We start from the raw sequence: 23,859 nt of genomic DNA, 5'->3' as shown, positions 1-23,859 counted from the left end.
TTTGCTGAGGCAATTGGGGTTAAGTGACTTGCCAGGGTCACACTTTGGAAAGTGTTAAATGTCTGAGACCAGATTCAAACTTAGGTCCTTCTGACTTCAAGGCTGGTGCTCTATCCACTGTGCCACCTAGCTGCCCCAGTGTTCATCATTTCTTATAAAGCAATAATATTCCATTACTTTCAAATACTGCAACTTATTCAGCCATTCTCCAACTGATGGGCATCTATTTATTTTCCAATTGTTTGCCACCACAAAAAGAACTGCTACAAACATTCAAAAGCCATTTTTGAATACAGAAGTGGTCAAAGGATATGAACAAACAATTCTCAAAGGAAGAATTGAAAACTATTAAGAACCATGTGACAGAATGCCCCAAATCACTAACAAGAGAAATAGAAATCATTGAGGTTTTACATCATCCCCAGCAAATTGGCAAAGATACAAAAGTCCATGCTGGAGGAATTGGGGGTTGATAGGCTGATACACTCATGCTGTCAGTATTACCATTCTGCAAAGCAATTTGGAATTTTGCAAATAAAGTGACTAAAATGTTCATGCCCTTTGACCCAGAGATTTCCACGATTAGCAACTTATTCATTGATAAAAAAGAAAGGCTCCTTATTCAGCAACTTTTTGTGTTGCAAAGAACTGGAAACAAAATAGAAATCCATTGACTAAGGAAGACTGAATCAACCACGGGACTGGAAGGTTACTGGGCTATAAGAAATGACAAATATGCTGAACATAGAGAAGCACGAGCTGATGCCAAGTGAAGGAAGCAGAGCCAGGAAAACAATCTGGACAATGACAAGAATGGAAATGGAAAGAGTAACCAAGAGTGAATGCTGGGAAATTCAAGGAATGAGCCAGGTCCAAAGGAGAGAAGGCCCTTGTTTCTGTTCCTCTGCAGAGATGGGGGGGGGGGTCACCGGTGTGGAATATTGTCAGATTTTTTCTGTGTATTAATTAGTTTTGCTGATTTTTTTTTCTTTTTGTTTTTAAAAGCTGTGTTGTAAAGGATGGCTCTGTGGGGTTGAGGAGGGATTGAAGAAGGGGGAAATTTAGGCAATGTGAAAACAAAAGATAGCAGTAACAATTAAAGATGAAAAAAAGAAATGAGGTAAGGTCTAAGAGTAATTAGAGAGAGGGCTGCAAAAGAGTCCACTTCATTCTATCTCTCAGCTATGAGACAGGGGAGATCTCAACTAATAATACAGCTTAGGGACTGTAGGTGGACCAAGCCAATGGTAACAGGTGCCAAGAAAGCTAATGTGATTTTAGGTGGCATTAGGAGCATGTGCAGTTCAGTTCTCTACAGGGCGTCTTCTGTCCTCCAGCCCACAGCTGGATGATTGTGTTCAGTTCTGGGCACCACATTTTGGAGAGGAGGCAACCACGATTGCAACGATCTTTGTGTCTGTGCCATGTGAGGATGGCTGAAGGAATTGGGATTATTTACCTGCAAAAAGAGATGACCGAAAAGAACGTGAGAGCCACTTTAGCTCTCTTATCTGTCATGTGAGCAGGAGATAATTTTCTTCTGCAGAGCCCCACGACAGAACTAGGGATAGGGAGGAAAAAAATTTCAAAGTCAGAGTTTACTATAGCATAAGGGAGAAGTATCAAAGGACTGGAACTCAGAAAAGGTCCCCATTGTTAAAAAACCGGCTAGACCTATGACCTTGTCTTCAATTCTGGGCAAAGTCTCAGAATGTATTAATAAGGCACAGAGTATGAGCATTTGGAAAAGAAAGCATGGTCATTAAGATAAGTGTGGCTTCATCCAGAACAGGGCATGTCAGATTTAGTCCATTTTCTTTTCTGGGGGGGGGGGGAATTGGAGGGAGGGACTTGCCCGTCACATAGCTAGTAAGTTGTCTGAACCGGATTTGAACTCAAGTCCTCCTGACTCCAGTGCTCTGTCCACTGAACCCCTACATTTCCTTTGGGGATTGGGTTACTAGACTGAGAGATCCCATGAATGCTGGAGGTTTTAAGAAAGGCATTTGAACAAATGGCGTAAAGTCTGTCATCCAATACATAGCCCGGGTCTTGCGTGGAAAAGCATTGTCATTGAATTGAGTTAAAATGTATGAGCATAAAAGGAGCTAATGAGGAGGCAGCTGGGCAACCGGACAACTACAGCAGCACCCATGGTACCATGTGTACTTTGGAGAGCCTCTGTGGAGGACTTCGGGGAGAACAAGGCCAAGAATGACAGGGTGAGGGAGAGGGAGATGATCTGCTCTCTGTCTCCTGGAGAAACAACCACAGGCTTGCCATTAAATATCCATATGAGTGTTGAGATTGGTGTCCAGAACAAGAGAAATGGCGGTCCCTCTTGTCCTCCATCCTGTTGGGCCACTCCCAGCGTGTCCTGTTCAGTCACACCTGTGACGGTTTAGGAAAGACATTGCTAAGCTGGCCAGCAGCCAGAGGAGAGTGACCAGGAGAGTGGGAAGAATGCACATTTATGACCAGGAAAGAAAGTGGAATGGCCCCCAAAAGAAGAGATCCTAAATGGACAGCCAGGATATGTGCTGATTCCTAGGAATTAAAAAACAACCCAGGAGAAGGTCTTCATCCTCACTGGAAGGCAGTGGACAAAGAAGTTTTCTACCTGCACCCCACCCATGACCTCTCTAGTTCTCCAAGAGCTTTGCCATAGAGGGTCACAGGGCTGCCCTTGACTGGAGAAAACCAGACTAATCCGGTACCCCTGCTCTTGGTTCCCATCACTAGAGTGCAAGATTTGGGCCCACCCACATGTATTTCGGTGCCTTTTTTGTTATGCCTTTAGTTCTGTGGTTTTGAAAAAAATGGATTTTATTCAAAAGAGTGCTGGTAAACATTTAACAACTGGCTCTCCAGGGGGAAAAAGTGTGTGTATATATATATGTATGTTTACATACATATATATACACACACACATATCTTTTTATTTTCAAAATACATGCAAAGATAGTTTTCAACATTTACCCTTGCAAAATCTTGTGCTCCAAATTTTTCTCCCACCCTCCCCACATCCCCTCTCCTCTAGACAGCAAGTAATCCAAACAGATTAAACATGTGCAATTTTCCCATATTTCTACATTTAGCAGGCTGCACAAGAAAAATCAGCTCACAAAGGGAAAAAAGAGCAAACAAAAAGATGAAAATCCTATGTTGTGATCCACATTCACTCCCCACAGTCCTGTCTCTATGTACGATGCTTCTCTCCATCACAAGTCTATTGAAATTGACCTGAATCATCTCATTGCTGAAAAGAGCCCAATCCATCACTGTTGTTCATCACATAATGTTGTTGTTGCCTTATACAATGTTCTCTTGGTTCTACTCACTTCACTTAGCATTAGTTCATATAAGAGAGAACACACTTTTAAATTTAATTTGCCTTTTTAACATTTTCTCTATCACTTTCTTAAGTCCAGACGATCAACAAAACAATAAGTTGGGTCATGATTTAAATAGCATTTGCCAATTTCTAAGGTATAAATGCTCACACTGAAAATTTAACAATCAGCTCTTGAGCCAGTTTGAGCTGGCTCCAATACATCCCTGAAAGAAATGGGCAGAAGTTTAATGACTGCTAGAGATATGTCTTTAAATTTAATTTTCTTTTCCGTTTCAAATTTTCTCTCTTCTACCTATCTTCCCTTTCCAATGAGAAGACAAGAAAAACGAAATTACAAATACGCATAATTATGCCAAAAAATTCATGCATTAGAAAGATATCAGAGAGGTCTGGAGATACTTACATGAACTGAGGCTAAGTGAAATGAGCAGAACCAAGAGATCATTACACATGGCAACAGCAAGACTATACAGTGATCAATTCTGATGGACGTGGCTCTTCTCAACAATGAGATGATTCAGACCAGTTCCAATGATCTTGTGATGAAGAGAGCCATCTACACCCAAAGAGAGGACTGTGGGGACTGAGTGGACCACGACATAGCATTCTCACTTTTTTTGTTGTTTGCTTGAATTTTATTTTCTTTCTCATTTTTTTTCCTTTTTGATCTGATTTTTCTTGTGCAGCAATATGTGTGCATGTATGTCTTTATTGGATTTGCATATATACATTTACCATATTTAACATATATTGGATTACTTGTCATCTAGGGGAGGGGGTGAGGGAAAGGGGGGAAACTGGAACACAAGATTCTGCAAGGATCAATGGTGAAAAATTATCCTTGCATATGTTTTGAAAATAAAAAGATTCAATAAAAAATTTAAAAATTACATCCAAAAAAAATTCATGCATTAACCATGCTTCACCTCTCTCCTCACCCCCCAAAAGAAAAGAAAATTAAGAAGACCTGAGTTCAAATCCACCCTTAGATACTTATTAGTTGTTTGACCCTGGACAAGTCACTTCATCTTTCTGCTTTGCTTTCTTCAACTGTGCAAATTAGCACAAAGGTATCTTACAGAACCAAAGAACTTGACTTTTGCCTGAGTAGAACTTCTCCCCTCCCCTCCTTCCCTATCCATCTTGTATTTAACTCCCTTATATTTATTTTTCATTTATTTATTCAAAACATGCTTCTCTTTGGTAGACTGTAAGCTCCTTGAGAGCAGGGATTGTTTCATTCTCTGTATCTACATACCTATAGATACAGATAGCACCTAGCATAAAGCTTGCCACGTAGTAAGCACTTAATAAATGCTGTGTTATTGGCTGCTGGTCCCTGTATGATATTCAATAGTCAATAAGATGGAAATATTAATTTCTACGGGAGTAGGAGGGGGGAACTTGAAGCTTCTCAGTTGTGGTTGTGCGACAGGTGGATGTGGGTCAAAAGGCAGTCCTTGCAAAGAGGCTTGGGATTGTGCAGTCCAAGAGCTAAAAGCAGAAATGGAGGCTGCAGACCCGACCTCCTATAATAAAAGAAAAGCTTCCAGGAAGATGACTATCAAAGTTGATCTCCCATACTTTGCATCAAGTGGGGAAGCTGAGTCAAAGCCATTACCCTCCCGTGGCCCAGCTGGATAGATGAGCATTGAATAATCCATTATAATGGCCCCATTGTCTGATTTTCAAGTTTTGCTGACATAACCCCACATTCTTTGGACCTACTCAATCACTCTTTGACTTGAACACTTTGGGACTAAGCCAAACAGAGAAGGCTTAGCCTTAAAAATCCTTATATGTATCCTTCAATTTCCATCTGCCTTGTCGATGAATAGAAACAACGTTCATAAGGTCTCGAGTGGGAGCTCAGATTCCCCCGGGGGATTCACCGAAAACAGCCCCCTCCTGCAGGGATGAAATTGGCCTTTCTCAAGTGGCATTGAGACCAACATCCAAATTAGACATCCTGTGGCAAAACAGCCGATTGGTAGAATGGTCATTAATGTCCACAGAGCAGGTGGAGGTGTAGGAGATCAGAAGTTTGATCAGCCTGGGACATCTCAACCAATGAATTGAGGAACAGAGAGAACTGGAGCAGATTACCAGTGTGTGGAGTGCTGCACCTGGCCAGAAGGAAAGGACACCAGAATATTATACGACAAAGAAAAATGAAGCAGCAAAATCTTTGGATTCTCAAAATAGTATGGAATCACAGCAGGGTGATCCTGAATGGTACAAGAGAAAGCGGAATGTATGGCCTCTACAGGAGAAATAATTAGCAGAATTGAAGAATTTGCTTTAGCAAATCTCTCTAAAGAGATAAAAAAAGAAAGCTTTCATTTATGAAGAACACAAACTAAAGAAGAAATAAAGTTATATACAGACCATGAATAAAAAAGTTTAGAATAGACAGAAAAGAGAATTAATGAAGATAAAAATAAAGAAATTCTTTTAAGAAAAAGACACTGAATATTTAAAAAACTAATAAAATAAATTAAAGGAGCGAACAGGAAGGGAGGATTTTAATCAACCAATGGAGAAAGAAAAAATGAAGAATTAAATTATGTGAAAGGAAAAATGAAAAAGGAATTAATAAGTAAATTCCAAAAACTAGGGGAAAGGAGGACGAACTGGATAGAAAAAATGGGAGAATATTTTAAATTTATTAATCTATTTTTATAACATTCTTTTTTTAAATTTTGAGCTGCAGATTTTCTCTCTCCCCACCCTTTGAGAAGGTAAGTAATATGATATCCTTTTTGTCCTCCCTCCCTTACTTCTCCCCTCCTCAAGACAGCAAGCAATTTGAGAAGAGGTTAAATATGTACAATTCTTTTAAACGCATTTCCATATTTGTCATGTACAAGAAAAATCAGGCCCAAAGGGGAAAAAACACAAGAAAGAAAGGGTGCAAATACTATGCTTCAATCCACATTCAGTCTTAATATTTCTCTCCCTGGATGCAGATGGCACTTTCTATCCCAAGTCTATTGGAATTGCCTTGAATCACCACATTGTTGAGAAGAGCCAAGGTCATCGTGGTTGATCAGAATGGCTAAATTCTTTCATAATTGACCATCATTACTGTATTGCTGTTTCTATGTATAATGTTCTGTTAGTTCTGCTCACTTTACTTTTTGCACAGTTTGCATGTGGGTTTTTCTGAAATCATCCTGCTCACCATTTCTTAGAGCACAATCATCTACCAGAACTTGTTCAGACATTCTATAATTGATGGGCATCCCTAAATTTCCAATTCTTTGCCACTATAAAAAAGAGCTGCTATGAATTCCATCTGTCTTGTGGAGGAATAGAAAAAACGTCCACAAGGACTCGCGTGGGAGCTCAGAATTTTTGTACATATGGATCCTTTTCCTTTTTCTTGAGCCTCTTTGGGTGGTATTGCTGGGTCAGAGTACGGCCTTTGGGCATATTTCTAAATTGTGCCCCAGAACGGCTGGGCCAGCTCAAAACTCCACCAACGATGTTTTAGTGCCCCTAGAAGTTACACATCCCCTTCAGCATTTGTCATTTTCCTTTTCTGTCACAGCCAATCTGCTAAGTCTGAGGTGGTACCTCAGAACTGTTTTCACTTGCCTATTTCTAATCAGTACTGATTTAAGGCATTTTTTTCATTTGACTGTTTATACCTCTGACATCTTCTGAAAACTGCCTGTTCATATCCTTTGACCATTTATCAGTTGGAGATGGAGAGAGAAATTTAAGGGTAAAGGGAAGAGAACCTATTAAAATAGGGTTTCCTTAAAATAAATTAAGCAAAAAGAAACAAGAATATCTTTTTTAAATTATAGCTTTTGACTGACAGAACATATATGCATGGGTAATTTTGACATAAACAATAATATCTTTAAAGAGCATGAGTTTTTTTTTAATCTCTGTTCAGAAAAAGAAAGCCATATTAGAAACAAGGATAAAAATATAAACCTAACTCATAATTTTACATGTGAATGGATTAAATAGTCCAATAAAACAAATGTTAGAAATTGAATAAGAAAACAAAACTCCAAAATCTGTTGTCAGCATTGTTTAGGAGGCTTTTTCCTCCTTTTTTTCCTTTATAAAATTGTCATATATGGAATGGGTCTGGTAAAGGGAGAGGGGTACTAGAAGAAATTAAGCGATGTAAGCACAAATTATATCACTAAAAAATTTAAGAGTGTAAAAAAAGAAAGAAAAATGTTCGCAGGAATGACTACTTGAGTAGCAGACATTATTGCTTCTAAGAGTGATACTCCCCTGAGACTTGTTCTTGAATTTTGACTGGTCTTGATCAGGTACAGTACAGCAATACCAGGGGGATGAATTTGGATAGGTCACTGACAAAGTGAGCAGAACCAGGAGAACATCGTACACCGTAACAACAAAATGATGTGACGATCAATCGTGATGACCTTGGCTCTTCTCAACAATGTGATGATTCAAGGCAATTCCAATAGACTTGGGATAGAAAGTGCCATCTGCATCCAGGGAGAGAAATAATAAGACTGAATGTGGATTGAAACATAGTATTTGCACCCTTTCTTTCTTGTGTTTTTCCCCCTTGGGCCTGATTTTTCTTGTACATGACAAATATGGAAATGTGTTTAAAAGAATTGTGCATATTTAACCTCTTCTCAGATTGCTTGCTGTCTTGAGGAGGGGAGAGGTAAGGGAGGGAGGAAAAAAAATTAGAACACAAAGTCTTACAAAAACCAACATTGAAAAGTAAAAGTGGACTAGGAGTACATAAAATCAATGAACTTACTGGGGAAAAAAGGGCACTGACAGTCGCCTGGTTTCTTTCTTTCTATGTTCTGTTAGGGTACGGAATGACAGCGCCTGGAATTATAAGAAAGTGGTCTTCCAAGAATTTGCTGATCATTCCTTTACGGAGCCTCTAGATCGTGGGGAGCTGACTGAACACCTAGGACTCCTGGGGCCATATATCAGAGCAGAAGTTGAAGACTATATTGTGGTGAGTTGAGAAAATATGCATCAGAGGCAAAATCTAACTGATGATGACAATGACAATGACCGACCCCCTATGGACTACTTTCCCAACTTGTACCCACCCTTACTGATCAGATCAGATCCCTTGTGAGGACTTGAATTTTAATCCTGATGTAGACATTGAATGTGACCTTGGGTGAGCCACTATTCCTCACTATTTCTTCACCTATTAAGGAAAAGGGGTGGGAGGGACATTACACATAGTCTGTGTAATACCTCCTGAGATTGTTGTCGATCCAATGGATCGTGTCTATATAATGGAGGGGATGGGCAGTAAGCAGCAGATCTCACCAGGCTACTCTGGCTGAAGACTATCCTGTAGTCTACCACGCCAGAGCTAAGCATATGCCAAGAAATGTCAGCTATTGTGAGAGACCTATTCTCTAGACCTATTGAGGGTGGGGGAGTCTCTCTTGCCCTCAGTGTTTTCTTACCCCTTTGGAACCTAACTCCCCCCAGATTCTACTGGCCTAGAAAGGTACAAAAGCCCCTTTTTTTCATAGTTTACCCAAGACAGAAGCTGGGGTCAAATGAGAGTAGGGACAGTCAAAAGTAAGATCTTTTCCAAGAGACAGCAAACCATGTGGAGAGGTCGACCCTAGAGGCTGACATAGATGAATGTTCTGGAAAGGAACCCGGAGTGAGAGTTCTTTGGACAGTTTGGATTGGCAAAACAACAGGAAGTGTCTGACTTTGGTGGCAGAGCAGGGATAGAAATTGGATGTGGGGATAAGAACTGGAGGAGAAAATGGCAAACTACTCCAGTATCTTTGCCAGTAAAATCCCATGGACAATATTGGTATGCTGTGGTCCATGAAATCCTGAAGAGTTGGACAAGCCTAAATGACTGAGCCATCAATGGGGAGAAGATGAACTCAAATTCAATTGCTAAGTCCCTCTTCCGCTCCAGTGACCTCAGTGTATCTTGGCATGGAGTGAGCGATGACACAAGTATAGCTGTAGCTGCATATCTGAATCAGCTTTTGAGCTCTCCAAAGTTGTATTTTGGCAAGAAGGCCAGGATGTGCTCAGGTAGAGGTACTTGTAAGCATCAAACATAACAGATGTCTCTTTTGGTTTTTACTGCTACTGCCTAGCAAAGACACCAGAAGGCAAGCGGGCTCCAAGCCACTCGGAATTGCTTGGATTTTTCCATTTTCATTTAGGATTTTGTAGTAACAGTTAATGTATCTACTTCATCTGAAGTTGATCTAAACACATGGATCTCTTACAAACTGATTAGAAAATAGTAGAGTTTTACTTATATACCTTCCTGGAAAAGTCATTGAATTCTCAATGAAGAACTTATTCCTTAAAGGTTTTAAGAACCAAAGATTTTCTTTTTTAAAAAAATCATCTGTTTTCAGCTTGACTGACAACCATTGGCCAGTGGACTCGCCCAACTTCCTTGGGAAGTTCCTTAGGAACATGAAGCTTCAGTGATGCTTTACAATCTGTATGACTGGGAAGAGTGGGGTTCTGTGTAAAGAGCCCCCCAGAGACACAGGACCTGAGCCCAAATCCTGTGTCTGCTACTTACTCCCTATGTGGCCTTGGCACCTCAATTCAACTCCTGCTTTGTATAATAAGGATCTTGTGTTCCAAGACCTCCAAGGGCTGTTCCAGATTTAGAGCTAGGATCTGGTGATAACATAGGAAAGAAAAAAGGGAATGACTATTTATTAAACATCTATTGTTTTTCAGGCACTATGCAAAGTGCTTTACAAATATTCTCTCATAACTATTGTCTGCTGATACTCCTTCTTTCGTCAAGAATTCAGTGCCTGGCTCACAATGGCTCCTCCCAAACTCCCACCCTCATCCTAAGAGATTTCAACACCCTTGTTGATATTCTCTTAAGTTTTGAGTTCCTTATCTCAGAAGAAACAGGAGATGAGCACCTTTAGAGAATCTACCCAAATGTTCACATGGCTTATTTGGGCCTGACCTGTGTCAGATCATCACAAGCTCATATTGATCTGATCAGCCACAGTTGGGCAAACTGTAACTTGACCCTAACATAGTGATGCCATTTTGGTCCTTTTCGAGAATGCAGGTCAAGAACCAACCCATCTTGCTAATTTTCCATAAGCTTCTCCTCCACCTCACTTTAGCTATAAATAAACACTGACATATTATCACCCACAAATGTACCACTTCCATGTTCAGGAATTCTGAAATTTCTTTATCTGATCAAAATCTGTTGTCATCCCCTTTCTGTAAAGCCCAAACTTTGCTGTCTTTGCACACCATGACCTCCAATCCCTCCATGCCTCATTTCTCTTCCAGACCATCATTTTTGTACTCACTATATTTACCTTTTTTCTCCATCTTGTTCCCTAGTGAACCAATTCAACACTACACTGTCCTTTTCTCTTGAGTCCCTTGTCCCTTTTTCTTATCACCAACCTCATTCTGCCAAGCCTTAATCTTGGCTCATTCCTACCATTCCCTGCCTTTGCTCTTATTGGTGTGCTGCTGAACACTCAACTGTTCTGACCGGGTCCACTACAAATTTATGTTACATAATCTCAAATGGACCTCACCGTTGCTCAGCAATCCGACTATCCCTCCCTCAACAACTCACTCTCCTATTTTTCACAGATACCTTCTTCTTTCAAACCTTTTTATCCCTTAAACCTTTCATGGTTTCCCTCCCCCTGCTTCTCAGTTGAGAATCTTGCCTTAGATTTTACTGAAAAAAATGAGACTATTCAGAGAGCTCTTTTTTTCTCTCCTCCTTATCTCATCATCTAGATGTCTTCTGCCATTATCTCCTTAACCCTTGACATACATGAAATCAGTCTTCCTACCAAGGCCCCCTTCTACCTTCACAATCTATCCCATTTCATCCTGTTTCCTCCAACATCCCTCTGACCTTCTTTCATCTCCACTCTTTCACTATCTTCAATCTCTCCCTGTTTACTGGTTCATTCTCTGCTGCCTATAAACACGCCCATATTTCCCCATTCTCAATAACCCCTCACTTGGTCTGTGGATAGTGGCTAGAGCGCCAGCCTTGGAGTCAGGAGAACCTGCGTTCAAATCTGACCTCAGACACTTAACACTTCCTGTCTGTGTGAGTGTGCAAGTCACTTAATCCCAATTGCCTCAGCTAAAAAAAAAAGACCTCAATATGTCCAAAACAGAATTCATTAGCTTTCTATCCATATTTCCAATGTTATCCTTTTATTCTGTATTTTAAATGTTTTACTTTTGAGATCAGCACCATCCTCCTAGTCCCCCAGGCTCACAACCAAGGAATTATCCTGGCTTTCTCATTATCTCACTTCCCCCATATCCAACTTGTTGCCAAGGCCTGTGGACGCCACCTTTGCAGCATCTTTCAAATACACCCTCTGCTCTCCCCTGACACGGCCACTCCCCCAGCGCAGGCTCTCATCACCTCACATCGGAACTATTGAATTGCTGCTAGTGGTTCCGCCTGTCTCAAATCTTTCCCCACTCCAGTGCATCCTCCATTCAGCAACCAAAGGGATTTTCCTAAAGCACAGGTCCCACCATGTTGCCTCACATACTCACACTCTACAAACTCTTGCTTTGCCATCACTTCCAATATCAAATACAAAATGCTTCAATTGGCATTCAAGTCCCTCCACCTCCTGACTCCACATATTTTTTCTGGCTGGAACGCCCTCCCTCTCCATTTCTGCCTCCTGGATTCCCTGGCTCCCTTCAAGTCGCAGCTAAAATTCCATTTTCTGCAGGATATATTCTCTCTTCATTGAAGTGCCTTCTCTTGGAGATTTTCTGCAACTTTTCCTGCCGAATAGCTTGTTTGGACAAAGTGGTTTGCAACTTGTCTTCCTCATTAGAAAAAGCTCCTCTGAGGGCAGGGACTGTGTTTTGTCTATCTTTACTTCCTCAATACAGGCAGTAGGTGATATTTATTCACTGACTGACCTAGGATGCAAAGTGGAGAGGAGATGTGGGCAGATCCAGGAACCCTCAGAGGTCTGGAACTGAGTGAAAGGATCCAGGAAAAACAGCCATGAAAGTGGGAGTAGTTGAGGGGAGCAGGCTAATTTAATAAGAAATGTGCTTGGGGATCTTACTTCTTTCTGTGGAGATGTTTGTATTCTTTCTCTGTTGCAGGTCACCTTCAAGAACCAGGCTTCCCGGCCTTACTCCTTCTATTCTAGTCTCATTTCCTATGAGGAACATCAGGGCCAAGAAAGTGACCTTAGAAAGAAAGAGGTGAAACCTGAAGAGACTAAAACATATTCTTGGAAGGTGGAGCCCCATATGGCACCCACCGACAAGGAGTTTGACTGCAAAGCCTGGGCCTATTTCTCTGATGTTGACCTGGTAAGGGAAGAGCTGTTTACCTAGCTAATGTCTCATCTAGAAGTAAAATGTTTGGAGCGGTCTGACGTGCCGACATTGTGCGTAAGGGCTGCCCAACACATGCCCCGTGGAGATGACGAGGGATTGGGTATGTCAATAATGATTCTGCGATTCAGTGTTAGTGTTCAATGTTCAATGCCAACTTGGTGGGCATGTCTAGTGTGTCTAGTCTGGCCGGCCTACATTTTGATCAAGGACTTAGCTAAAGCCTTAAGTGGCCTGCTCATCAAATTTGAAGATGACAAAAAAATTTTGTAGGGGAGGACAATATACAATAACAGGCAGGATCCAACAGGCTAGAAAATTGGACTGAATCACAGAGGATGAAACCCGCTAAGTATAAAGTCTTTCATTTAGGTTCAAATAATCAACTTCATACATGTACAAGATGAACTAAGTCTGGGTGGATAGCAGTTCATCTGAAAAAGATCTGGGAGTTTTATTGGACGCCCTATGAGTTCACAGTGGAATATATCCATCTCTAAAAGCTGACGCTTCAGCTGAATTCAAAGAGTGTTCAAAAATAGGGAGTTAATAGTCCCACTATACTTTATTCCATTCAGACTTTGTCTAGAATATCGGGCTCAGTTTGAAGAGCTGAGTTTTAAGAAGGACATTGGATAGCTCGACAGTCCCAAGGAGGATGACCGGCAGGCTGTGGATCAAGGCTTCCTGGAGTAGGAGTGGGATAGGTAGCACAATGAAACTCTTCTCTGATCTCAGCTGCTGCTTGAAAAAGCACCAGTGAAGTGTCATTTTTCTGTTTCCAGGATTCACAGAGTCCTGGGAAGGAGAAAATATGAGGTTAAAGTACAGACCTTCCCATTTTGTTGAATGCTAGACACAGTAGAAAGAAAACAGGATTTGGAGTCAAAAGATCTCATGTGAGATCCTATTTCAGTTACCTTTTTGGTCCTCAGGTTTTTTATTTTTTCTTGCTTTCTCAGGAAAAAGATCTACACTCGGGGTTGATCGGGCCAATACTGATCTGTCACCCTAACAAACTGAACCCCTCTTATGGGAGACAGTTGACTGTCCAGGAATTTACTCTGTTCTTCACCATCTTTGATGAGACCAAGAGCTGGTATTTTACTGAGAACATGAAGAGGAACTGCAAGCCTCCATGCAAGGTCCAGGTGAATGATCCTGGTTTTCAAAGGAAGCACCGCTTTCATGGTAAGAAAGGACTGTAGCCATGTGCCTCCTACCTCAGAATGTGCTCCCCAAGTAAGCTACTGCTGCTGCAGCCACTGAAGCCTCATGATAACCTTTGTGGGGTTATGTCTACCTGACATTCATAGCTACAAAGCACTGGGACTATATCTTGGATGTAGAGGTAGCGTCTTTCCAACTACAAATGTCACCATTATTCTATTTTGCAGTCTTCCATCTATATCTTTCTGCATAATTTGAGCCTCTTACTCTCCGGCTTCTCCAGTAGGTCAAACTCATCTTCCCTGTGTTTTCCTTCTCTAGCGATCAATGGTTATGTGAAGGATACATTGCCTGGATTGGTGATGGCTCAGCACCAAAGGATCCGGTGGTATCTGCTGAGCATGGGCAGCAATGAAAATATCCACTCTATTCACTTCAGTGGCCAAGTGTTTACTGTGCGGACCAAGAAAGAATACAAAATGGCAGTCTACAATCTCTATCCTGGTATGAGATGGCCCATGGTGCTGCTGTTGACTGGGATGCCCTCCTTCCTTCTTTTTCCTAATCCTTCCCCTATTTCAAAACAACTTGAGATGAACTTGCTTCTCCCGGGAACCCTTTGCCAACTGACTCCGCCCAACTGGCATAAATCTCTTCCACACTCTCTTGGGGAAAATGTGCATTAGTTTGTATTGTAGGAACTTGTACTTAGGGATCTGTCATATGGCATATGTTCACAAATCTTTCTGCATGGATATGTGTATAGGTTAGAGTGGTTGAATATGTGTGTGTGTGTGTGTGTGTGTTCTGTGTTCCCAATGAGTTTGCTTAATCTGAAGCACTGAAGTACAGATATAACATCTCCTTTTTTCACATCACCTCTCTAAAACCCTTCATGTGTGGGAGGCATGTAGTTATTATGGTTTCTTCAATGGCTTACATGAGCCACTGGGTCATAAAGCTAGAGGGAACCACCTAGAGCCTGTAAAAATGCCCTGTGAGTTTTCAAGCTTCCTCCACAGTGCAGACCCCAGTTTCCCATTCCCATCATGAGGGAAAGAACTCTGATCCTTAGGCTTCATTTGCCCCTTTCACACCCATCTCGCTGTACTTCTTCGATGGCTCACTTTTGAGGCATGGTAGCATTTAGGGTTTCCACCAGAAAAGGCAGTGACGTGAGAATCTTCATATGCATGAGACAAAGGAAATCTCTATCTCACAAAGAGATACCTCTCTCTCATACCCTCCCTGTATCTCCCCCCCCACCCCGTTTCTCTCTCAAAAAGGTGTTTTTGAGACAATAGAAATGCGGCCATCTCAAGCAGGACTGTGGCGGGTTGAGTGCATGATTGGTGAGCACCAGCAGGCTGGGATGAGCGCCATCTTACTGGTGTACAACAAGCGTAAGTAGGCTACCCTGCCTCCTGAGATTGCTTGCTCACTTAGGCTTGGGACCGGGCAACCATAGCTTTAGGCAACAGCTCTTGAAACCATAAAACATTTCACTTGAAAAGGCCTTTAAAAAGAAGGAAAGCGAGGTCCCCAAAGGGGCCAACATCTCGGTAGCAGAGCTGAGACCTGAACTCAATCTTTGCTATGGAAATAGCCAAGGATTCACCGAGAGGTCCTGCTGTCAACACAAAAGAACTTTCAAAAATGGATCTCTCTGATACATGCACATACTCAGCCTTCTAAATGGCCCCTGAACACAAGATCAAGTTGTTTTCTGAATTGTGTCTTGTACAGTTTTCGCTACATCAGAGGGAGGAAAAAGTCCAATTGGAATTTACAATCACCAAAAAAGAAGGAAATTACAACGGCCAAAAGGGAAAGTAAAGATTCACCTTTCAAAAGCATGCTTGGGAAAAGTATAGCAGGCTAAAAGGAGAAGCGATTTGTAGGTCCGGAGATAACAGGAGAAAAATGACAAGTCCAGTTGGAAACTGGCACCGGCGTCTAGAACTTACAACTAGTGATGATTAGCCAAAAAGGGAGCCAGCATTTCTTTTACATCTAATCAAATGGGAAGCTTCAACTAAACTCCATAGACAAGGAAAATCTCAGCTCATTAGATGCTATTCTTTACTAATAAAATGGCCAAATAGAAAGGAAATTTAAAAGCCTTAGGACATCTCTCTTCTCCCAAGCATGGCCTGAAGGGTGAGGAACGAGTGTGCCCGGATGTGTCTCTTTGTGGAGTCGGTTCAATTTAGTGCACTTTGATTAAGCGGTTGCTATGTGCCGGGAAGGGTTCACACACACTAAAGCTATTTCCTGCCCCCTCCTAGTACAAGCCTTTAGCAGCTGCACTCCCCCAAATGTCCTCATTACTGCTAAGGCAGCCCCCCTCCTCCCAGTCCCTCAGGCTCACAATCTTGCTTGCTTCCTCACTTTCTTTCCCCCATATTCAATCTGCTCATACTACTTTCACAACATCTCTTATATACATCCCCTTCCCCCCTTTGACATTGCTACTCTCCCTTCCTGCCTGGACTATTAGAATAGTCTGCCACTCAATCTCCTTACCTTAAGTCTCTCTTCACCCTACTCTTCCCAAAGCTTAAGGATGGCCTTGCCTAGTCAGTGAACTCTAATGGCTCCCTTACCTCCATGATCAAATAGAAAACCCACTGCCTGGTAGAGCCTTTAATAATGAGGACCCCTGGCTTTAACCTTCCCAGTCTTCTTATACTTTATAACTCACCACGCACCCTGATCCAGTGACACTGGCCTCCTGGCTGTTCCTCTCACCAGACACCATGGACTGCAGACCTTTTAAATTCCTCTCTGCCCAGAATGCTCTCCCTCCATATCTCTCCCTCCTGGCTTCCCTCAAACATCAGCTTAAATTCTATCTTATGCAAAAGATCAGTCTTGGATTTTCCAGCACTCAGATAACCATCCATTTATAATGCATATATTTTGTATATCTCTAGTTATTCCTTGACCATTAGAACGTGAGCTTCTTGAGAACAGGGACTGTAATTTTGCCTTTCTTTGTATTCTTAATATTTAACAGAGTGCACTTAGCACACCGTACATCCTAAACATTTAATAAATGCTTATTGCCTAACTGAAAGAAAAAAGGGGCCTAGGAAGTAGCTTGAAGGCATGACAGGAGCAAATGTTGTGAGGTTTGTGCATATTGGAAGGGAGCCAGGAAGAAATCACTAAATAAAGTGAAATTAAAGAGGAAATCAGGGAAACAAGGGAGTCAATTTCCAGTGATGGGAACCCAAAACATTAGTGGTGAGATTGACTTTGGCTAGAAGGGCCGCTTTTCTTCAGAGACTTGAACAGAGGAAGAGAGACTGGAGGGTAATGGAGATATGTCTGAAGTTGGGAATAAGGGAAAGGATGGGGCTCCCCATGGAGAGTCTCCCTTTTTCTTGGTGATGTGATAAAAGGCCTTCTGCTATGAAAAGCGGGGATAGGTGGTCGGAAAATGAGGAAAGAAGTTTGAAACCGATACTATGGGAAATGGAATATAAGGAGTCATGGGAGAAGTGAGGAGGGCCCAGTGGATAGTAACAAGATAATTGACATGATTGAGATTCCTTGGATGATCACATCCAAGTGTGATAGTTGCTGAGGTCCCTTTCGATTCTGAGATTACTTGATTTTGTTTTGTGACTTCTGGAAGTGGTCATCAGCTAGAAATTCTCTTCAGCACAAGGGAAGAAGGAAGATTTGGAGCTAAACAGAGCATAAAGGACGGGAGGAGACCAAGGCTCAAGAGACTCAAGGATGGTGCTTTAATCAAGCATAGATTGCTTGAGAGAATAAGTGGGACTGGGGAAGGAGTAGAGATTATTGTCAGGATGAAAAATGGATTCTGGAGATGTGAGGTAGAGGGAAAGATGAAAGGATGGGACATTGTTATTAGAGATGGAAAGTTCATATCATGGAGGTGCTGTTGGGTGGCTAGGAGAGAGATGAGATGGAAGCCATGGTAGCTGAGAAGGTTATATGTTAGGAGGCCAGAATATGCGAGGGAATATAGAGAGCTTTTAAAAATGGGGACCCTTAAAGCCAAGTCCTTGGCTTTAACCTTCCCAGTCTTCTTATACTTTATAACTCGTGATGTACCCCGATCCAGTGACACGATATATCTCAAGAGTGAACACAGGGTGGAAGGGAAGACTCTCTCTTCTATCCCTTTAGCAGGGAGGTCAGAGTGGCAGGTACTGACCCCCACGCCAAAGAAGACACACACAGCGACAAGGGTGTGGACTGAGTGTGAGGATGGATGCAGGGGATCTCAAGGAAGTAGATGATGCTGACTGATTTCTAAAGGTGCCAGTAAGGAAGATGCTTAATCCTTACCTGGTATATTGGGAGGTATGAACTGATACCTCTGTGCTGTGTATAAACTTGGCGGGTTCTCTATCTGATGCACTGGGGCACGAGAATACGTGGCTCTAATTGCCTGTGTGTATGCTGCCTTCCTTAATGTGAGGCTAGATGATACGTCATTATGTTAATTATCCTGTGTGGAAGGCCAACGTCTGAGTTGTCTCCTAGGTGGCCCTGTGCTCACAGCATCAGTCAAGCAGTCCCGTCAGAATCTCTCTGAACATCTACCCTGATGTGCTGAAAACATCTAAGCGTCTGGGCCGGTTAACCCCGACCATGGTCGGCTTCGGCCTTCAGAGGGTGACGTGACACCTCTCAGTTGCCCTACCTCCCTGCGTGTCTGCTATTTGCCATCTCCATCCAATCCTGTCTCCAAGTCGTTGAACACCATAATGAACCTGCTGTGGTCACATCATTCATAAAGATCGGCTTTCAGTCTCTAATCTCATGGAATAGTGAATTCTGTGGATGAGGAAATACAAAGGTGGTACCTGAAGATGAGACTAAAAGAGTGACGAAGACCCTCATGGCTAGTGTCAGTAGTGGTAAAACCCAGAGATGGAGAAAGACCAATAGGAGTTGTTCCAGCCATGTTTGGGGCAGGAAAAGTGAAAAAGGGCTCGGCCCCTTAGATCCAGGGGATGGAAGGATGGTAATTGATGACCTCGAAAAGACAGAACTAATTAAGTCTTTGTTTCTGGACAGCAGCATCTCCAGGTTTAAGACAAAAACTTCAGAAGTAAAATGGTTAGTGGACAGAGAAATGAGCTAAGGGAACACCACCACTACCACCACCCTCCCCCGGCCCTCTGAGGCGCTCTGAGTCTCCAGACCGGAGGGTTCTGGACGAAATTGGGAAGTGTGATCCATGTTCTCTGAAAGATGGGGAAGATAGCTTTGGGCCTGCTCCTCCGGAAGGGGTCAGCAACTTCGAGTTTGTGGCCAGAAGAGCTCACGGTCTAGGAAGTTGCTTCCAAAACGTGCTGCTCTCAAGCCACTCCCCCTCTGTCTCTGTCTTTCCTTTGCAGACTGTCGGAATGATCTGGGAATGGCCTCTTGCCAGATTGCTGATTCTCAGATCACGGCTTCTGGACATTATGGTGAGTGAACCCGGGGGTCACTCTCACGTCTTGGTGTCGGTCGACTCACAATTTGCCCTTTAGCCTCTAGCCACATACTAGTATCCTGACACCCACTGGCAGACTGTAGATGTATGCCACGTGCCATTCCACTGACCCACTAGCCTGGGCTCTCGATAGCTCGGGACGGGAGCTTTGTGCTGCCCTGCCAGCCCTCCCTGGGCACCGAAGAACCCAGCTCCCGGTGCCCCTGCTGCCCTCTACATCTCCTGAGACTCCTTCCAGCAGCTTGATGCTAATTCTCAGCCTATGAGAAATGTTCATCTAGCTTTTTTAATACCTAGTGCCCCCAAAGTCTTAGTACAGTTTTAAGGTATTACATTTAAGACATTAGATCTGTTTTCTGTCCCAACTGACTTTGATGAAGTGTTTTGTATAACTTCACATGTGCTTTCTTAGTGGGAGTTGGGGTGGGGATAGAGAGGATCTGAAATTCAGCTTTAAAAACAAATATAAAAATTGTTTTAAATGTAATGGGGAGAATATTTAAAAATTTTTAAAGCATTTAAATCAAAGAGACTGCGTTGGGGCGTCTTGTCTATGAGGAATAATGGAATGGTTTAAGGATTCCCCAGCTTTTCTTTGGCTTTCCCACCAAACCTTTGACCTGAATCCCTAGCAAACTGCTGTTGGCCGAACTAGTGCTCCATAAGGAAAAGGGGAGAGGTTCCTGCAAAGGGGTGAGCTGGCTACGTGGCAGGGTGATGGCACTTCGAGGCAGAATGGCTGCTTTCTCAATAGGGAAACTTCATAGAAATAAATTGGGATGGCCCATCGAGGGCCCAGCTTAGCAACTGCTTCGTCCTTCTGGGCCTTTTGGGGAGCAAACTCCAATCCCAATAGTGGCAGGTCGCAGGAAAATGCAGCTCCCTGGAGGTATATGTCTCACTTTGCTTTGACCATCCAGCTTAAGAGGCCATGTTATGGCAGGGCCCTGATATCCCCTGGCAGCCACACTTCTGGAAAGACTACCATGGGAACACCCCTCCAGTCCAACCCTTTCATTTGATTTTAGTTTTTAAGTTTTACTGATGCCTTTTGTCTGGAAATAAGTCATTTTCAAATAGAGATCCCTCTCCAGTGAACCTTCCTTTGAACCCCCCCTACCAGGCATCCTCAAATCCCAACCCAAACCAGTTGTACAAAACTGGCCACCGGCGTGTATAGCATTCTACCCCAGAGTCTCCAACCAAAAGGAGAAGGCGGAGCATTTCCTTATGTCTTCCCTGCAGCTGAGCTGACCAGGCCTATCTGGCATGCAGGGAGCAGGGGAGGGACAAGGTGTGGAGAAATGAGATGCTTTAAATCTTTCCCTTCTGTCCCATGCAGGCCAGTGGGCCCCAAAGCTGGCCAGACTTAATTCTGCTGGCTCTATCAACGCGTGGAGCAGCCAGGATGCCAATCCTTGGATCCAGGTAGGCCTCATGCTGAGAGAAGCTCAGAACTGCCCCCCGTGCTAGGACACATTCACTAAACACCCAGGAGATCCACTGGGCTATGCAGGCCTTTCCTCTGCCCTTCAGAAGTCTATGTTCCAGTGGCTGGGAAAGATGTCCTAAGGCTAATAATGAGGTAGAATATGAAGGCAAAGGGCAAACCGAGATGGAGAGCTTCAGAAAGATGGGACTAGAGCCAGAACACCTTCCACTGGGACGGGGCTTTGGGGTACAGTGTCAGGGAAAGGGTCTGGGAGATGGAGGAAGGAGAGGGAGGAAGAAGAGGAGGGAGAGGGAGAGAAAAGGTAGGAGGAGGGGAGGAGAGAGATAGGAAGAAGGAGGAAGAAGAGAGGGAGAAAAGGGAAGAGAGAGGAGGAGGAAAAGGAAGAGGAGGAGGTTCTTAAATTGAGGCTAAGGAGATTCTCTAAGACACAGGGAAGGATGGAGCACATTCTAGGTTTGGCGCATAGGGGTAAGACTTGCCAGGAAATGTTCAGTGTTTGCAGGGGGGAACCTTCAGACTGAGGAGTTGGGATTTGATCCTAAGGGTAGTAGGGATCCCCTGAAAATCCTTGAGCACAGGAGTGACATAGAAGGTAGGTAGGACACCAGGTTCATCCACTGGATGATGGACAGGGCTCAGATCACCGGCTTTTTTCACCAGATGAGATCATACTGATAGAGCACTTAGCTCAGAGCCTGGTGCACAGTAGGCCTTGCAGAGATGCTTATTCCCCACCAAGATCTTTCTCTGAGCATCGATCCATCGAGGTTTATTTGGAGCCCTATAGTTATCTGCTCACTAAGACAACTAAGGACTGAGCACAGACCAAAAGTGAGGTTAAAAAGTGAGGGTTTGCCCAGAAAGCATCATCCAAGGTAAAGGAGCCCATGGCAGCGGGACACTCCCCAGTGGGCCTGTGGTGGAATTGCAGCCCGGTGACCCAGAGCATGGGCAAAGTCCAGCCTCAACTGGTAGACATTTGTTGGAGTGCCTCTCAAGGGTGAGCAGCTGAATATAGATTTACTTGTTGGTAGACTGACACCCACCATGAAGAAAGAATGGGACCTTAGCCTGAAAAACACCTCCTGGGGGCAAAACTGGCTTAGCCCTATACCTCTATAGCCCAAGTGGGGGCCCCAGGCCCCTGGTCTCTGTGTGGCCCTCCAGGGAGTGGGCAGCCAGTTTACCAAGTAGCCAACATGGTCTCAAATGAGAGGAACTTACTCATTTTAAAGTCAAAACCCTCTCACCCATTTTGGGGTTTGGTATCATAAGAGTCATCCCCTGGTGGGGGCAGGGGTGAGAGAAGGCTATTGCCCAGAGCTACCCAGTTAGCCAGTTACCCTTTTTTTCATCCAGGTTAATGTCCCAAGGTTTACAGCCAGAGCATCAGAGACAGTATTCCATCACTGTTGACTTTGCCTGGCATTTAGGGGCTTTCTCAAGCCCTTTCTTGGTTGATGGACCGGTCTATTGGCCGAATTTTGGCCAAGTCCTTTCCCTTTTAGTTGATGGACCAGGCTATCGAGTACTTGGATTTTGGCCAAATCCTTTCCCTTTTGGTTAATGGACCAGGCTATCGAGTACTTGGATTTTGGCCAAGTCCTTTCCCTTTTGGTTGATGGACCAGGCTATTGAGTCCTTGGATTTTGGCCAAGTCCTTTCCCTTTTGGTTAATGGACCAGGCTATCGAGTCCTTGGATTTTGGCCAAGTCCTTTCCCTTTTGGTTGATGGACCAGGCTATCGAGTCCTTGGATTTTGGCCAAGTCCTTTCCCTTTTGGTTAATGGACCAGGCTATCGAGTACTTGGATTTTGGCCAAGTCCTTTCCCTTTTGGTTGATGGACCAGGCTATCGAGTACTTGGATTTTGGCCAAGTCCTTTCCCCTCGCTAGAAGTCCTCTACCTCATCTGGTTGGTGAACATTTCCAATTGTGATCATTTAAGGCCGTGTAACTTGCCCTGGTTGGATGATCTAAAGTAGGATCGGAAGAGGCCCTGCCACTGCTGATCCCCACTCCCGTCAGCTCTGTGTTTCCCTCAATGTTTGGCCAAGGGTCTGCACACTAGGAACATAGGATAGAACAGAAAAAAGTGGAGAGGTCCTCGGGGTTGTTGAAATGGTTGGAGGTGCAAGGTAAAAGAGGAAAGTAAAACGGGAACTATTTGGAGGGAATGGTTTAGTGATTGGCTCTGGGGAACAGAAGGGGAAGAGAGAAATTCCGGCCAGCCCTGGTGCTGGCTTGCTTGCTTGGAGCCTGGCTGTTTGGGAGAAGGATGAGCATCACTGAGAATACCTGGGAGACACTACTGAGGAGGGATTAGTGTCCAGGGGGAGGAGGACGCAGGGGCGGATTGGGGGGAGGTGAGAGAGATGCTGAGCAGTGATGGTCCAGACCTGGCTTTGGGAGAAGCACTTGTATTTACCCCACATTTGAGCATCAATATGCAGTCCTGCTTCTCACCCTTCACATTTCTGGTTTTCCTAGTTCTTAGTGGGCTCTGGTTCTTTAAAGTGAATTATGGTGCGTCATATGTGAATATTGTGCTCCCTCAGCAGAATGTGCGGCCTTAAGGTCAGGGAGTATTTTGGGGCCTGGTAGGAGGCCTAGCCCATGCTCCCGTGATACAGTGGCACTGTGTGATCTCAAACCTCCCGGAGTTCTCCATGGTGCTGGACGTTTCCACCCATCAAAAAACAGTCCTGCCAAATTCCTTCTGTAACACGGAAGTGATTCTGATACCTAAACAAAGACCATTACAGAAAACACTCCCCAATGAATATTGATGCAACGTTCTAAATGTCAGCAGCAAAGATATTACAAAGGCTTATCGGCAAGAGATCGCCCCCCCCCTCCAAACCAGCCCATGGTGTGTGACTCTTCCCCCACCCTTCAGGGATAGCCATGGAGGGGCCACCTCTTCCCCATGCGCCTTCCTCACATTTTCCTGCCATTCTGCAAAGCACTCCGGCCACCCCCCTGCTGTCCCTCTCCTGGGGGCTTGCATGGGAGGAGGTTAATAAATGCTTGT

The 23,859-nt window shown here is 43.7% G+C and overlaps 1 protein-coding gene across 3 annotated transcripts in view; it reads left to right on the top strand.

Moving 5' to 3' along the window:
• Positions 1-23,859, top strand: part of F8 (coagulation factor VIII) — a 154,900-nt gene that overhangs the window by 71,425 nt on the left and 59,616 nt on the right. For all 3 annotated transcript variants that reach the window (XM_051968894.1, XM_051968893.1, XM_051968895.1), the window contains 7 exons: positions 8,180-8,333; positions 12,485-12,697; positions 13,684-13,912; positions 14,213-14,395; positions 15,178-15,294; positions 19,276-19,347; positions 20,716-20,801. In XM_051968894.1, coding sequence (XP_051824854.1) covers positions 8,180-8,333; positions 12,485-12,697; positions 13,684-13,912; positions 14,213-14,395; positions 15,178-15,294; positions 19,276-19,347; positions 20,716-20,801 — 1,054 coding nt within the window. The remainder of the gene's footprint in view (positions 1-8,179; positions 8,334-12,484; positions 12,698-13,683; positions 13,913-14,212; positions 14,396-15,177; positions 15,295-19,275; positions 19,348-20,715; positions 20,802-23,859) is intronic.

Source organism: Antechinus flavipes, chromosome X (assembly GCF_016432865.1).
Source record: "Antechinus flavipes isolate AdamAnt ecotype Samford, QLD, Australia chromosome X, AdamAnt_v2, whole genome shotgun sequence".
Lineage (NCBI taxonomy): Eukaryota > Metazoa > Chordata > Mammalia > Dasyuromorphia > Dasyuridae > Antechinus > Antechinus flavipes.
Note: the sequence above shows the minus strand (reverse complement) of the source record. Positions and strands in the feature narration are given on the sequence as shown.